Genomic DNA, 12628 nt, shown 5'->3' with positions numbered 1-12628 from the left:
AAACAAAACAAAACAAAAATCAAGATTTATATAGGCCTACTGTATAAGTAAATAATGTGTACACTTACTTACAGCCCCTGTCCCCCATTTTTAGTAATTTCCCATAAAGACACCAAAGGATGTGGAATGTATGGAGGACCAAAGTGCCAAAATTATTTCATGACACATTTATTTAATGGTGTATTTATTTCTTTAATGTTGACACTTGTGGTCCTTCATAGTATAGGTCGCTTGCACATGTCGTCACTTCCGCCTCGGATTTGTCGTAGTCGCCATGCTGGGTGGCCTCCATTTACGTAATGATTCGGACACGTATCTATCACGTTTGTTGTCTGCGTTTAAAATGGTACATTGTTGCTGCATCGTTGGCTGTTCGAACAAAGCCAAGGGGGAAAATGGTCGGCCTTTCTTCCGAATTCCGAAAATAACTAGGAACCAGGGCCTGGAGACAGAGGAGTGCGGACTCCGGAGGGAAGTCGTTACTTTGGGCTCGTGTGTGCAGCCATCACTTTGTGAGTGGTAAGCTTGTTTACCTTCATTTAATGCATGAGGATTAATAACGTTGCGACCGCCCATATATGGGCAAGTTGCTTATGTTTTGGATTCATGAGCAAGCAAGTTCGGTAGTACAAGCTGGCTAGCGGACGTTAGCCGAAAGCTAACATCGAACATTTTCACCCAAGTAGTGCCAGTGCAAAGTGTTTACTGCTGAAATTGGATTGATTAGTCTTGGGCTCTTAATGCCGATAACATGTTTTTTGGTGGCAAAATGTAAACTTGGAAAAAAGAGACAGAAGGGGGTGATGCAAGAAAACAGACCCCCGGTAGCCTACACATCATGCTAAAGAACTTATTCACGGCCACCCTACTGCGGCAAAATAACCAGTCTTTCCATATTTTATTTGTTTATATATTTGTTTATTTTAACAGGTCACCCTGCGCCCGTTTTTCTGTCCAATCATCCCGACTGGGCTCCAACATTAAAGTTGGGTCCCAAGTTACAACATCTATGTCTCAGCCCAGTCGGTGCCAAGATATGAACGTGCACAGGAGAGACAAGCAAAGAAAAGACGACTCGAAGTGGCAGAGAGTTTGTTGCAGTTATGCAGCCAGATGGCTCCAGTAACCTGTACCCTCAAGTACTGCTGACATCATTGACTCTGGTATGCCACTCAGAATTCATTACATGATATATTGTATGCATGAGTGAATGTATGTGTTTATGTTTGTGTGTGTACACGCACCTTATATTTTAGAGACATTTGGAAGTGTTTATAGAAATAAGTATTTGCCTGTAGCAATGTTCATACATTAAAAAATGCAACAAAATGTGTACATTTCTTTTACACTGACAAAAAAACGATACTACTGTACTATATTAAACCTTTTACTGGTACCGTATTTTTTTGTGATCTTTTTTTTAATTATTATTATTTCTTTAGGGATCTCATGCCACACCGACTTGATTGCCACTGACATGATGGAAACGAAGGCGAGCATCAAAGCATTGGAGGAGGACAACATGCGACTCTTTGTTTGGCGCTAATAAAGGCAGCGATTATACAAATTCTATTGTTGGGTTTGTTTACAAAGCTATACATAGAACAAATGACAGGATTTGACTCAATGTGCAATATGGTCCCTCTTAAAGTAATGGCATAAATCTCTATTATTTATAAAAGCACAAAAAATGAAGTGAATAATGATTAGATGTAGTAATTTCAGGGATAAAATTTAACTGTTAATTAATGTATTTATTTTAGCACAGGTGCCTACCATCCTGATGACGGTATGATGTAATGTTGATGGGGTACGCAATGACTTTCATTATACTATGTACAGAGGAAAAAGTTGCTCTCTTTTAAATTTGTTTAATGTAAGACAAGTACCAGTACTGTGTTTCAGTTTTCCCAATAATCCTTGTTTCACACTTGTCACAAAACCACTGTCCTTTTGGCAGTCTAGATTGGCACACTTCAAGTGATATCATTTGATTTTACAATCTGCTGCAGCACAAAAAACTACTTTATTCCGCATCTTTGAAGTACATGAGCAAGTGGTAGGTGACAGCGGCTGAGCAGGAGCACTGGAAGTCCACTGCTGATCTAGTAAATGCTCTCCCGAGCAGTTCAGGTAAGGAGGGGACTTTGGGGAAAAAAAAACTCTGGCTTTTCCAGCTGGCCAAAACGAGCGATCTGGGTGGACTCGCTCAATCACACTTTGTCCATACCACAAAGTCGCAGAAGTCCCGTCCAGTTAAACTCATCTGTGCCTGAATCTGAAAATATTACAAACATTGTAATGAAAATATGAAACATAGAATTAAATAAGAAACTACAAAAAGTAAAGCCATACATACCTGGTAATAATATTGGTGTTGTCGTGACAAGTGATGGGAATTGTTGCCATCCGGCACCAGACAGAAATTGGGTGTTGTGACAGCCTCCTTAACCGTGAGATCATAAGAAAAGCTGTCAGTATGCTCAGTAGTTACCATGAACACGTTTTATTGTACTGGAAACTGAAACTAAAAATACGTCCTCTGAGAGTGGTTAACCTTAACCATTTAGAATAAGTTGATTAAGTAACATGTAACTAGTGAAAGGGTAGCATTAAATTTAATTAAGCCACGGGGAGGCTGTGCATAGTTACTTTTTATTCTTATACGCTCTGCCATATTTGCCTGTTATAAAATGATTAGAAAAACCACATCAGGTAAACCCAGCTGTGCATGTAAAAACAATGATAACAGGAAGCCTGAGAACAAATCAACATTTTTGTGTGCAGAATTACCAACACCATGTGGTTTACTTACGTGCAACAGCAACAGTTTCTTCTGATGCGATGTTAAAGTTTACACTCTGTATCCACCCGCTTACAAAATAATTGTAAGCCTCCAGGGATTTGTTGGCGTGTTATGGAGCATGTTGTCAACACGAGGTAGTGAAAAATGTCCAGAGAAGTCACATTTGCCCAGCAAGCTTTCTCCGTCAAAAAAAAAAATCACCCTTGGTCAGGACGTAATTAGGATCAATCCCACCACACAGAGACACCTTCTGCCTGTATCGTTGTTTTTGATCTTCCGGTAAATCGTGAAAATACTGCGTAATTGACATCAGGTTGATAAGCTCTACCGTGTAACTCACGAGTGTACCTTGTGAACCGGCGGACACCCAAGATGGCGCCCGAAGAAAAAACTCCCATGATGCATTACGATGTGCAAGCGACCTATTCCGAATGCCTGGGGCCCTTGTATGTATCGTATGCCCTCAGACTATCCGTTGTTTTGCATTATATGCGATAGCTATAAAAAAAAAAAAAATTGGGGGGGGGGAAATCACTTTCTCATTGAGCCAATCAGCGCACGGCAACACACGTGGTCGTCCCTCATCCAATCAGCAGCATTGACGTTGGAGCACCCTTCGGTTTCACTCGGAGAAGGTGACACCTTGGCGAGATTCCGCTTTTTTTTATTTGATAAAGCATATGCTGTAAAATAGCTACTATTTGCCGTCATGTCTTCCTTTGGGAGGATGTTGGGCGTCCTCCGGGGTGGTGCTCGTCTCATGAGACGCGGTCCACAAAGGATAATGACAAGAAAGTAAGTGCGTCGCTAGCCTTTGTCTGATGCTAGCATGCTAACGAGTCGTTTCAAGAAAGCCAAATCACATGTTCAATCTCGTATATCTGTCCAATTTACTTGACGGGATTATTCGCTTGTTGTTATGAATGTAGAGGAAGTGGGGAGCCGCACATCGTGCCGCAGTACAGGCAATATCCTCAAGTCACCAAGAAGCAAAAGTTCGAGGCGGAGCTTATTAGCAGTGTCATGTGGTTCTGGATCCTTTGGCACTTCTGGCACGACTCCGATGCGGTCATGGTAAGCGACAATGCCTAGTCACATCCGGGCAATTCCCTTAAATCATATGCCTGATTGAAATATGATGATGTGCCGCGTTAGGGTCATTTTCCTTGGCCTGATGCTTCTCAATGGACCGATGAGGAGCTTGGAATTTCACCAGATGATGAGGAATAAGGTGGATTCAGCACGCATTCACAATCATTCTCTTATACCTCATTTTTCTTTTTTTTTTTTTTTTGCAGATCATCAAGAGTGACGCCACCTCACACATTAATGAAATGTTGTCATTGTATATACACAATAAAGCTAAGGTAACGTTTTGTCATGCGTCATCAATAACGAGCCTTTCCACTTTTTGTCTTGTTTTATTTACACGCCAAATTTGCAGAAACAAAAACGCATCAACAGTGTCTCAGCTTACCAGTGTTTGCATCTTTTTTGTTGTTCCGAACACAAGCAATTTGGGAACAAACACTTGAACACAAATGCAAACAAAAGGGGGAGGGGGGAAAAAACCTCGCCGCAGACAAGAAGGAAAACGGCAGTGGCGTAAACAAACTACAAACATGAGCGCATAAAGTCACTCGTCGGGCGTGTGCACGTCAACCTGAGCAGAGCTTAAAGCTACTTGGCATCTTTTTAGGATGACTCCGGAACACTGAGCAGCGGGTTTTGACACAGGGCAAAAGAGCAAACAAACAAGAAAAGGTGAGAAGATCCGCGTCTGCATCGGTGACGTGGCTGGTGCTTTTTCTTTTTTTATCAAAAGGTTCTGTTCATGACATCATTCCCTGAGAGTCAACAACTCCGACGCCACACTGGCTCAGAATACGAAGTGGATTGCGTATTCAAAAACAGACCCGTTCTCGTTGCTCGTGGCCCAGAGGAAAGAAAAACAATTGAAAATCAGCTGCTATGTTGACAACATGACCGGGCACACCAACACCAACACGCCACATTTACAGAAAAACAAAGAGAAACAACCTCCAAAATATAATAAAAATGTATCTCTTCATTAATAAATATAAAGTAAACTTTAAAAAAAATCCCAGATTAAAGGAGAAATAAATTAAGCAGAATATCCATGAGCTTTTTTTTTTTTTTTTTTTTTAACGATTCCTATTCAAACCAAGAGGGGGCAGCAATACGCTTGTAGAAAATGCAAAGAAGAGGTTGTGGTCAAGGTAGCTGCCGCCTTTTTGACTTCTTTTATTGCTGGTGAGCTTTTTACAAAGCATGAGCACCATTTTTGAAATACGCCGCCTTAAAAAAAAAAAATCACAAATAGGTATCAAAAGTTGTTTGGTAAACCTCATTGTCGTCCACCATTTTAATGCCCGCAGTCCTCATCCTCCATTTTGTTTTATCGTTAGTGTGCTTGCAGTGAAGTGTTGCATGACATTTGTCATCTCACCTCTTCACATTCTCATTCCAAAAAAAAAAAAAAAAAAAAATCCTCAAAAGAATGTGCATCTTTCTCTCTCTCTCTCTTTTCCTCAGACAAAAACGCGACGGTGTCTGTTGATTTTCAAAATCTTGCCCAATCTCTGCTTGGCGGTGGCCATGCCTTTTTTCGGACGTTTGCCTGAAAACAAATTACAAAGAAAAATATAATCATCAAGGCTAGAAATTCCAAAACACAAAATACATAAAATATTTCTCATTTTGCTGCTGTGTGTGTTGAACAGAATTAATTGTTTGAATTATGTCTTACTATCAAAACTGATGCTAATTTCCATTAGCCTGTCTATGGCTATCATTGACCTAGTTTGATGTTTGTTGCTAACCCGAATGAACATTATGTGATGATTGTAATTTGTTCGTCTGCTGTTCATATGTTTACAATGTATATGAAAAAAAAAGAAGCCTGGAACAGCGACTTGACGCAATAGCCAAAAGTTGCAAGGAATTGACCTTTCGCATAAGCTCCGCCCCCCTTAGTTACTGTTGCTAGTCCGTCAAGCTTGGTGACTTTGACAGCACAAGCCGTGACGGGAAGACTTACACCGACCGGCGTGTATTAGTGATTTCTTTTGGAGCAATACCAGTGCAATATCCTCCAGATCGAGGCAAAGAGGTTTACAATATGCAGTGGAGGGTTATAGTCATAATATTAAATTAGCCAGCGAAGGGGAAACATACAGGACACACGCTAAATCTGAGAAAACCCCATGACCTATACTTCAGATGCAACCAGCACAGCATTACGGACCAGTTGTGCTCTTGTACTGCCGGGTAAGTTTTCTTACTTATATTAGTCTAGTATTGTTAAAATATGAGGATTATTGTTAGGTCAGCAAGTTAGCTAAACCTCGGTGTTTATAGCTAGCTAAACATTAGTGGGGTTTTTTTTTTTTTTTGTCTTTGAAAGCATCAGATCAGTCATTGTTATTCTTTGTCCATCATAAAAAAATATTTGTCACCCTAGCCATGGATGTAGTTAAGGTTATATGGCTGTAACTAGCTAGTTAATGCTACATTATTGTAATAGTTTTTCCAAAACAAATACCTAATGCTATGTGTTTTCAATCAGTTCACCAGGTTTTTGCGCTCACATTGTGGGCTTTATGCACACCCTGGACCTGCACTGTGCAAGAAGTGATGACATTTACCCCACAAGCATGCCTCAGCAGTGGCTCAAAGCCAGGGGTAAAAAAAAATAAAATACTGGTCAACCTGTGAGCAGTGTGGTGGTAGCCAAGGCTAAAGGCAAGAGCTATATGCACGTACGTTTTCTTTTTTTAATCCTTCCATTTTACAGAAACACCATCAATCACTCCATGAAACTGCACCTGAGATAGAAATTTGAGGCAAGAAATATGCAGTGGGGTGCGGTCTAAGCCACCAGGTGAGATTACAGTAGGTTGGATCAGCCAGTCAGAATCAAGTTGCTGTGAAAAAAATATTGTATGTTTTCCTCACAGGTTTATTGAGGTTTCATTAAAATTTGATATTTACACATTCTGAATGGTCTTTACAATCTATAAAAGGAGAAAATACACAAACACATAAAAAATATTAAACAAGGATAAAGCCACATCTGCATTTTTACAGCATCTTCCATGTTTCGAATTTGCAAAATGCTTCACAGTAAAAATATCAACTTAAAATGTTAGTACTGTAATGTAGTTGTCATGTGATGTGATTACTGTCTCTAGCTGTAAGTCACTACATACCAGATGTGATGTTTGATTACCAATCTTGTATTAGGAATTTGACACTATATTGAACTTTTTTTATTTTAGAAATTTCATTAAAACAAACAGCTGATTTAGTTTTCTTTTTAAGTGTGCTAATTTGTGTTTTCGGACTTTCTATTTCAGTTTCTTTTAAGGACAATTTAATTTCATATTGTCATTTTCTTCTTCCAATTTCTTCTCCTCTTCAGTGCTCTGTCCCTCCTCAGGGTCGTTTTCCAGCTGGCTTCTAGGAAGTAGGGGGTGTTCATGATTTTCTGTTTCAGCATCAGCAGCTGTGGACCTGGAAACTCCTGGCTCCTGCACATGGACTCTGCATCTGTACACATTTTTTGCAAATGAAATGGCAAATTTTATTAATTCATTGTCACTTTACCTGGTACTCGAATGTCTCACAAGCTGTTCATATTTATTTTAATATTTTACTTGCATTTCAACTCAAATATTGACGTAACGTTATAACGTTAAGTCTACCGTGTGTGTGTGTGTGTGTGTGTGTGTGTGTGTGTGTGTGTGTGGCTTTCAACAGCCTTCGAGCAGCTCCCTTGTCTGGTTCAACACTTGTACAGCAAGCACAAGGTTGGGATACTCCGGATACGGGTGTCCGTTCTCAAAATGCTGCATGAAAAATGAAAACAAGATAAGCTCGGGGCACTTATTAGGGAGCTAAGTTTGCCAAAATTGACGAAGCTTTGTGTTAACGTTAGCTCGCAACATTTAGACAAATGCAAAAGCTAACAGAAGACATTAAACTAACATTAACCACTGACTGAACAAGCTTAACTTAGATGGCAACGACATTCTAGTAATATATATTATTCATTAATAGTAACTACAATAACTTTGCTATCGTTTTGTGACAGTTATTGCCCCGAAAGCAAACTACACTACAGCTAGCTAGTTAGCCCGATAGAGTTAGCATAGTCTTACCTTAGCACAGTCCGATTTACATACTCCGTAGGCACACCGCTTCATCATTTTGGAGGTCCGGAGCTTGTTAATGGTTGTCATTCTTCTTCCGTAAAGTTTTATGGTGGTTAGCAGTCTCGTAAGCCATCAAATAAAATCAATCAGACTATGGACGTCATCGAGAGCTGAATAAAGCTTGACGGACTATGCTTACATAGCAACGGTTGCAAAATGTGTGATTGGTCAATGCTCGTTGGGGGGCGGAGTTTGCGAAAGGTCAATTGAAGTTGTTGCTGAGGCCGTCATTACCAAGAGATGACAGCAGATGGCAGCAAACTGAATGAATGAAGCCCCTCAAGTCACTTGCGCACAAAAGGACAAATAACATTTGCTCGTCAAACCTTTGGTGGCTTGATTGCTGACAGGCGGTGGGTTGGGGGCGTGTCTCTTGGAGGGGTGAAGGGGCGGCGACATGTTGGGGTCACAGTATGGGTACTCGTGCTGCTCCCAGGCCTCGCTGCTGCTGTTGCCCTGGCTGTCCACGGGGCTGCTGTGCGCCCCCTGCTGGTGGGAGGCCGCCGGGCCGGAGGACCACCAGGGCGAGGCCGCTTTCTCCGACTTGCCAGGGCACAGCAGGCCGGCCATGGACAGCATCCCCTGAATGGCTTCTTCCGTGCTGGGTGAGGTCGGACGTTCTCTGCGCGACCACAAAACGTCGTCATTGACCTGCCACGGCGCCCAAATATGGTCGTTGTGCCTTTCTTACCGTTTGAGTGATTTGTGGCGAGATTGTTCCAGCTCCGTGACGCCTCCTTTCTGCGTTTGCTCCTCTTCCGACGAGGAGGAGTCGTCATTGTCGGAGGACGACGACGACAGTGGCGACACTTTGCGCTACAAATGTTGACGTTTGTCATGAGCGCTTTTGTCCGTTTGCAGCCACTGTATCAAACAAACGAGCAGTGGAGGTCCTGCCTTGTAACGTACGTACCCGTGCGGGGGCGTCGCTGTCCGAATCCACGTCGGATGCGCATGATGCTTCTTCCCTGAGTTCCGTCTTCATTTTCTCCACACCTGCTGCGCCAAAAAAAAAAAAAAAAGTTGCACTTTGATTGACATCAATGCAAGATGATGACTCACCAATCACTTTGTGGGCGTCGGTGCGCGGCCCCTGATTGATCCGGTCCGACTTGACGTCAGCGCTCTTGTTGGTGGCGGCGTGCCTTTCGGACTCGGTTTTGATGGGGCACGCCATGGGCCGCCTCATATCCCTGAATATGATCAAGACAAAATGTCATTGTTAGCTAAAAAAGTACACCCAAAATATTTGACTTGTAATGCAGCAAATCCTGCACGAGGATACTAACTGCTAACATGCTAACCCGATGGGATGTTTACACACTTTTTTCCAATCAATCGTTTTCATTGATTCAGTCATATTACTTTTGATTTGGAACTTTGATTACTTTTCATTGTCAATGTGAACTTTTGGAAGGATGACTCCATTTCCCCCACATAAATAAAATCAAAACCAAAAGTTTGTATCTGCAATAGTGTTAAATTTTATCCGCCATTTTAAAATTTTGTCTCAGTTTTAGTCCAATTTCAATCACGCTTGTTAGCTTATATCATAGTTAGTCAACCTCATCTCGTTTTTATTTAGTCCATTTTTAGTCGACTAAAAATCTAGCATTTCAGTCCAAGAAAACATTTTGTCTAGTTTTAGCTTAGTTTTAGTCAGGACAACCATTTTACCCCTGTATTTTTTTCGTCAGCAGATTATGTTAAACATTTCAGATCTCAAACTATTTCACATCAAATGTTGTCTCATCTTTTTGATGAAAAACAACTTAATGCACAATGACAGTATGTCAACAAGTGACTACTATAGCTCCATGCTATCAGCTAGTAAGTTAGCGGTTGGAATAACATTATTGTTGGAATGCTATAGCAGTTGGATTAATTGTTACGTTTTAACTATAATTTACTTAAAAAAAAATACTTTAAAAAAAACCTGTATGCCCCATGTTTGTATATGTTGCACTAAACAAAATAGTTGCAGATTTGAAAGGGGGTGTGTCACATGAGAGTGTCACAGACGTGACAGATTAGCAGAAACAAGATTTGACAAAATCATCATTTTTCGTCTGATTTTTGTTCCTGAACTAAAATGTCCATAGATTTTGGTCCACTTTTTATTAAGTGAGCATATTTTCGTCTTGCCTTCTTTAGTCAATGAAAATGCATAATGATTTAGTCCTTGTTATTGTTTATTAATGAGGGTTTCTAGTTTTAGTCCGGTGAAAAATGTGTCGTTGACAAAAAGTTTTTTTTTTTTTTTTGTTGATGAAATGAACACGAGTCTGTAAAAGGTGCAATTTGAAAGTGTTGTGACCGAATGATCCTGCCGTTGACCAGCATGAGTCTGAGGTGGTTCTCATGGAGGGACTCTGCGGCGGCGGCTGACGCCGTCGACGCCTTGTTGAGCTTCCCGCGAACTTTAGCGCAGAATGCCGGATCCTGCCGAGCGCAAATCACAGCATCGTCGTTGATGGCGAGGTCAAACAAACAAACCAAACAAAGCGTCTTCCTCCCTCCCACCCTCGCTCGCTCACCTCCTCCAGGGGTCCCACCTCCAGCCTCCTCAGCACCTCCCGCGTGTGTCTCTCCAGGATGTCCAGGTTGGAGGGCGTCTCCTGCTCCCGCAGGCGGCGGGCGGCGCGGCGGGCTTGCCGCGCTTGGCGCAGCCGTTCCAGGGTGGCGCGAGTCGACAGGCAGCCGTTGGATCCTCCGCAAAGGCTTCCCTGAGATTTGACAGGCTTGACGCCAACACCGCCGCAGCCTCCGCTGCTCGCTTCCTCCTGAGGAGCGACGCAAGCGTTCAGTCAGATTGGTTGCTCTTCAAGAACGTGTCCTCATCCTTACCTCCAGGTGTCGTATTTCCTTGGTGAGCTCCTTGATGAGATGGTGGGGCCTGATGTTGTCGGGCACCTCACTGTTGGGCTGCGTCACCTGGAGAAGACGCCAAGGCGGGATAGGTTGAAAAGAGGGGTGACCAACGACGGTGGCGAGAACGAACTCACCTCTCTCTTCAACCAGGTCTTGAGTGCACAGATTAAAGCCTTCACACCCTCCATCAGGTACGTTGGAGGAGGACACGGGTCTTCTCTGAGTTCTGATGACGGACAATCAAAATAAAAAAATAAAAAGTGAATTTCATCCTTCAAGTGGCATCAAGTATTTTCTTGATAATCCAATTCACCTTTGAGAGTTTCCAGAAGATTCTTGGCCACATACCAACAGATGGCCTCAAAGTACGGAAACTTGAAGAGGTCGGGCGTTTTCAGACGACGCTCCATTTCGTAACACCTGGCCAATAAAAGACATCATTTTCCCAATCCAAGGTGAATTTCAACGTGCGCTTACCTGAGCTGCATGCCAATGTTGAGGTTGTGCAGGAAGTTGCCGCCAAACGCCATGCAATCCTGAGAGGTCAGCACCGCGTGGATCCAGCCTGCGGGGGGCGCCACAGCATCAACACCGTTACTACTACTACTACTACTTGTTCTGGTGAGCCTGCCTGTGCCATTCATTAGCTTATCCAAACAAACAAATTGCAACTGTAATCTTCATGCTCACACAAATGGAGATCGCCTTTATTTTATTATTATTATTATTATTATTTTTGTACCTGTGGGGATGAGCAGCGTGGTTCCCTGTGGCACAACGCACTTGTAACACTTGTCCACTTTGTCCCCGAAAAAGACTTCGCTCTGATTGGGTGAGGAGCTCCAGGCTTCATACAGCGCCAGGTTGGCAGGTGTGGGCTTGATTAGGTAAAAGACCTTCTCGCCCTGAGGGACACCGCAACATTCTCTCGTTTTCCTCTTTCTGTCATGGGCAGCGTTCCCTGCCCGATACTTACCCAGAGGACGTGGTACCACACGGAGGTGCCGCCAAAGTCGATGTGGAAGTCGGTGTACGAGTCCTTGACGCCCATCAGGCAGTACTTCTGCACAAACGGCTTGGGGAAGAAGGAGTCGTCCGGCCAGTAGTTCTCTACCCACGACATCTTCTGGGCAACGTCGGGCACTTGCACCAGTTGGGACATCCTCCACGGAGAGCAAAACATTTGTTTCTATTTTGCAGGAGAAGGAACGCAGCGACCGTCCGATTGGGAATCGGCGCTTACTTGGTGTCAGAGAACTCCAGGCTGATGAGGTTGAGCACTTTGGACCGCCGCGGGCTGGTGAAATACTTGATGAACTGACTGAGCTTCATCTTGGTGTCGGCTTGCCGCGCCACGTCGATCACATCGATCACTTTGTCGCCACCTGTGGTCAACACAAGGCATTGCATCAACATTCAGCTGCAGAATTGATGCACAGGGGGAAAAAAATGGCCTGAAAGATCAAAACAGTACGACAGACTCTCCAGAGTGATTATCAAATATGGCCAAGAAGGTCCCTAAGGGGGAGGAAACGCACATCCCAAGTGGCATGCGGTGGTTTTATTTTTATTTTTAAACTACATCTTTTTTATTTATTTATTTATTTATTTTTTTAACCTTGTAGCACTTTGAGATGCGGATGCATGTAAAGTGCACTATAAATTACATCAATTATTATTATTATTATTATTATTATTATCATCATCACAAACA

General features: G+C 42.6%; 2 protein-coding genes and 3 long non-coding RNA genes across 6 annotated transcripts in view; 2 read left to right on the top strand and 3 right to left on the bottom strand.

Annotated features, from left to right (window-relative positions):
• The first annotated feature begins 209 nt into the window (after positions 1–209).
• LOC144003119 (uncharacterized) lies at positions 210–1670 on the top strand. Its single transcript, XR_013278889.1, has 3 exons — positions 210–512; positions 931–1163; positions 1443–1670. It is a non-coding gene; the product is annotated as an uncharacterized LOC144003119 (long non-coding RNA).
• LOC144003118 (uncharacterized) lies at positions 583–3313 on the bottom strand. Its single transcript, XR_013278888.1, has 3 exons — positions 2816–3313; positions 2360–2446; positions 583–2278 (listed from the first exon to the last, which is right to left on the bottom strand). It is a non-coding gene; the product is annotated as an uncharacterized LOC144003118 (long non-coding RNA).
• Positions 3314–3391: 78 nt separating this feature from the next.
• Positions 3392–4182, top strand: ndufb2 (NADH:ubiquinone oxidoreductase subunit B2). The gene is made up of 4 exons (XM_077498966.1): positions 3392–3601; positions 3736–3880; positions 3962–4037; positions 4105–4182. Exons 1-3 carry the CDS (start codon positions 3516–3518, stop codon positions 4034–4036), a joined length of 306 nt encoding a protein of 101 aa, XP_077355092.1. The 5' UTR covers positions 3392–3515; the 3' UTR covers position 4037; positions 4105–4182.
• Positions 4183–4207: 25 nt separating this feature from the next.
• kdm7aa (lysine (K)-specific demethylase 7Aa) overlaps positions 4208–12628 on the bottom strand; it is a 56612-nt gene continuing 48191 nt past the window's right edge. The window contains exons 5-18 of one of the 2 annotated variants that reach the window (XM_077498963.1): positions 12158–12299; positions 11891–12077; positions 11657–11819; positions 11392–11479; positions 11228–11334; positions 11049–11140; positions 10891–10977; positions 10581–10826; positions 10361–10485; positions 9106–9236; positions 8957–9042; positions 8735–8859; positions 8370–8665; positions 4208–5447 (exon numbers count right to left, since the gene is read on the bottom strand). In XM_077498963.1, the coding sequence (XP_077355089.1) occupies positions 5359–5447; positions 8370–8665; positions 8735–8859; positions 8957–9042; positions 9106–9236; positions 10361–10485; positions 10581–10826; positions 10891–10977; positions 11049–11140; positions 11228–11334; positions 11392–11479; positions 11657–11819; positions 11891–12077; positions 12158–12299 (1964 nt within the window). In that variant the 3' untranslated portion in view covers positions 4208–5358. The remainder of the gene's footprint in view (positions 5448–8369; positions 8666–8734; positions 8860–8956; positions 9043–9105; positions 9237–10360; positions 10486–10580; positions 10827–10890; positions 10978–11048; positions 11141–11227; positions 11335–11391; positions 11480–11656; positions 11820–11890; positions 12078–12157; positions 12300–12628) is intronic. The other variant, XM_077498964.1, reaches the window with a different exon arrangement.
• LOC144003117 (uncharacterized) lies at positions 6768–8362 on the bottom strand. Its single transcript, XR_013278887.1, has 2 exons — positions 7990–8362; positions 6768–7677 (listed from the first exon to the last, which is right to left on the bottom strand). It is a non-coding gene; the product is annotated as an uncharacterized LOC144003117 (long non-coding RNA).

This window comes from Festucalex cinctus, chromosome 16, assembly GCF_051991245.1.
Source record: "Festucalex cinctus isolate MCC-2025b chromosome 16, RoL_Fcin_1.0, whole genome shotgun sequence".
In the NCBI taxonomy this organism is placed as follows: domain Eukaryota; kingdom Metazoa; phylum Chordata; class Actinopteri; order Syngnathiformes; family Syngnathidae; genus Festucalex; species Festucalex cinctus.
Note: the sequence above shows the minus strand (reverse complement) of the source record. Positions and strands in the feature narration are given on the sequence as shown.

Coding starts and splice junctions, on each gene's coding strand:
- ndufb2 (XM_077498966.1), top strand. CDS start 3,516: ATGTCTTCCTTTGGGAGGATGTTGGGCGTCCTCCGGGGTGGTGCTCGT. Junction 3,602..3,735: donor CAAAGGATAATGACAAGAAA/GTAAGTGCGTCG, acceptor TTATGAATGTAG/AGGAAGTGGGGAGCCGCACA. Junction 3,881..3,961: donor ACGACTCCGATGCGGTCATG/GTAAGCGACAAT, acceptor GTGCCGCGTTAG/GGTCATTTTCCTTGGCCTGA.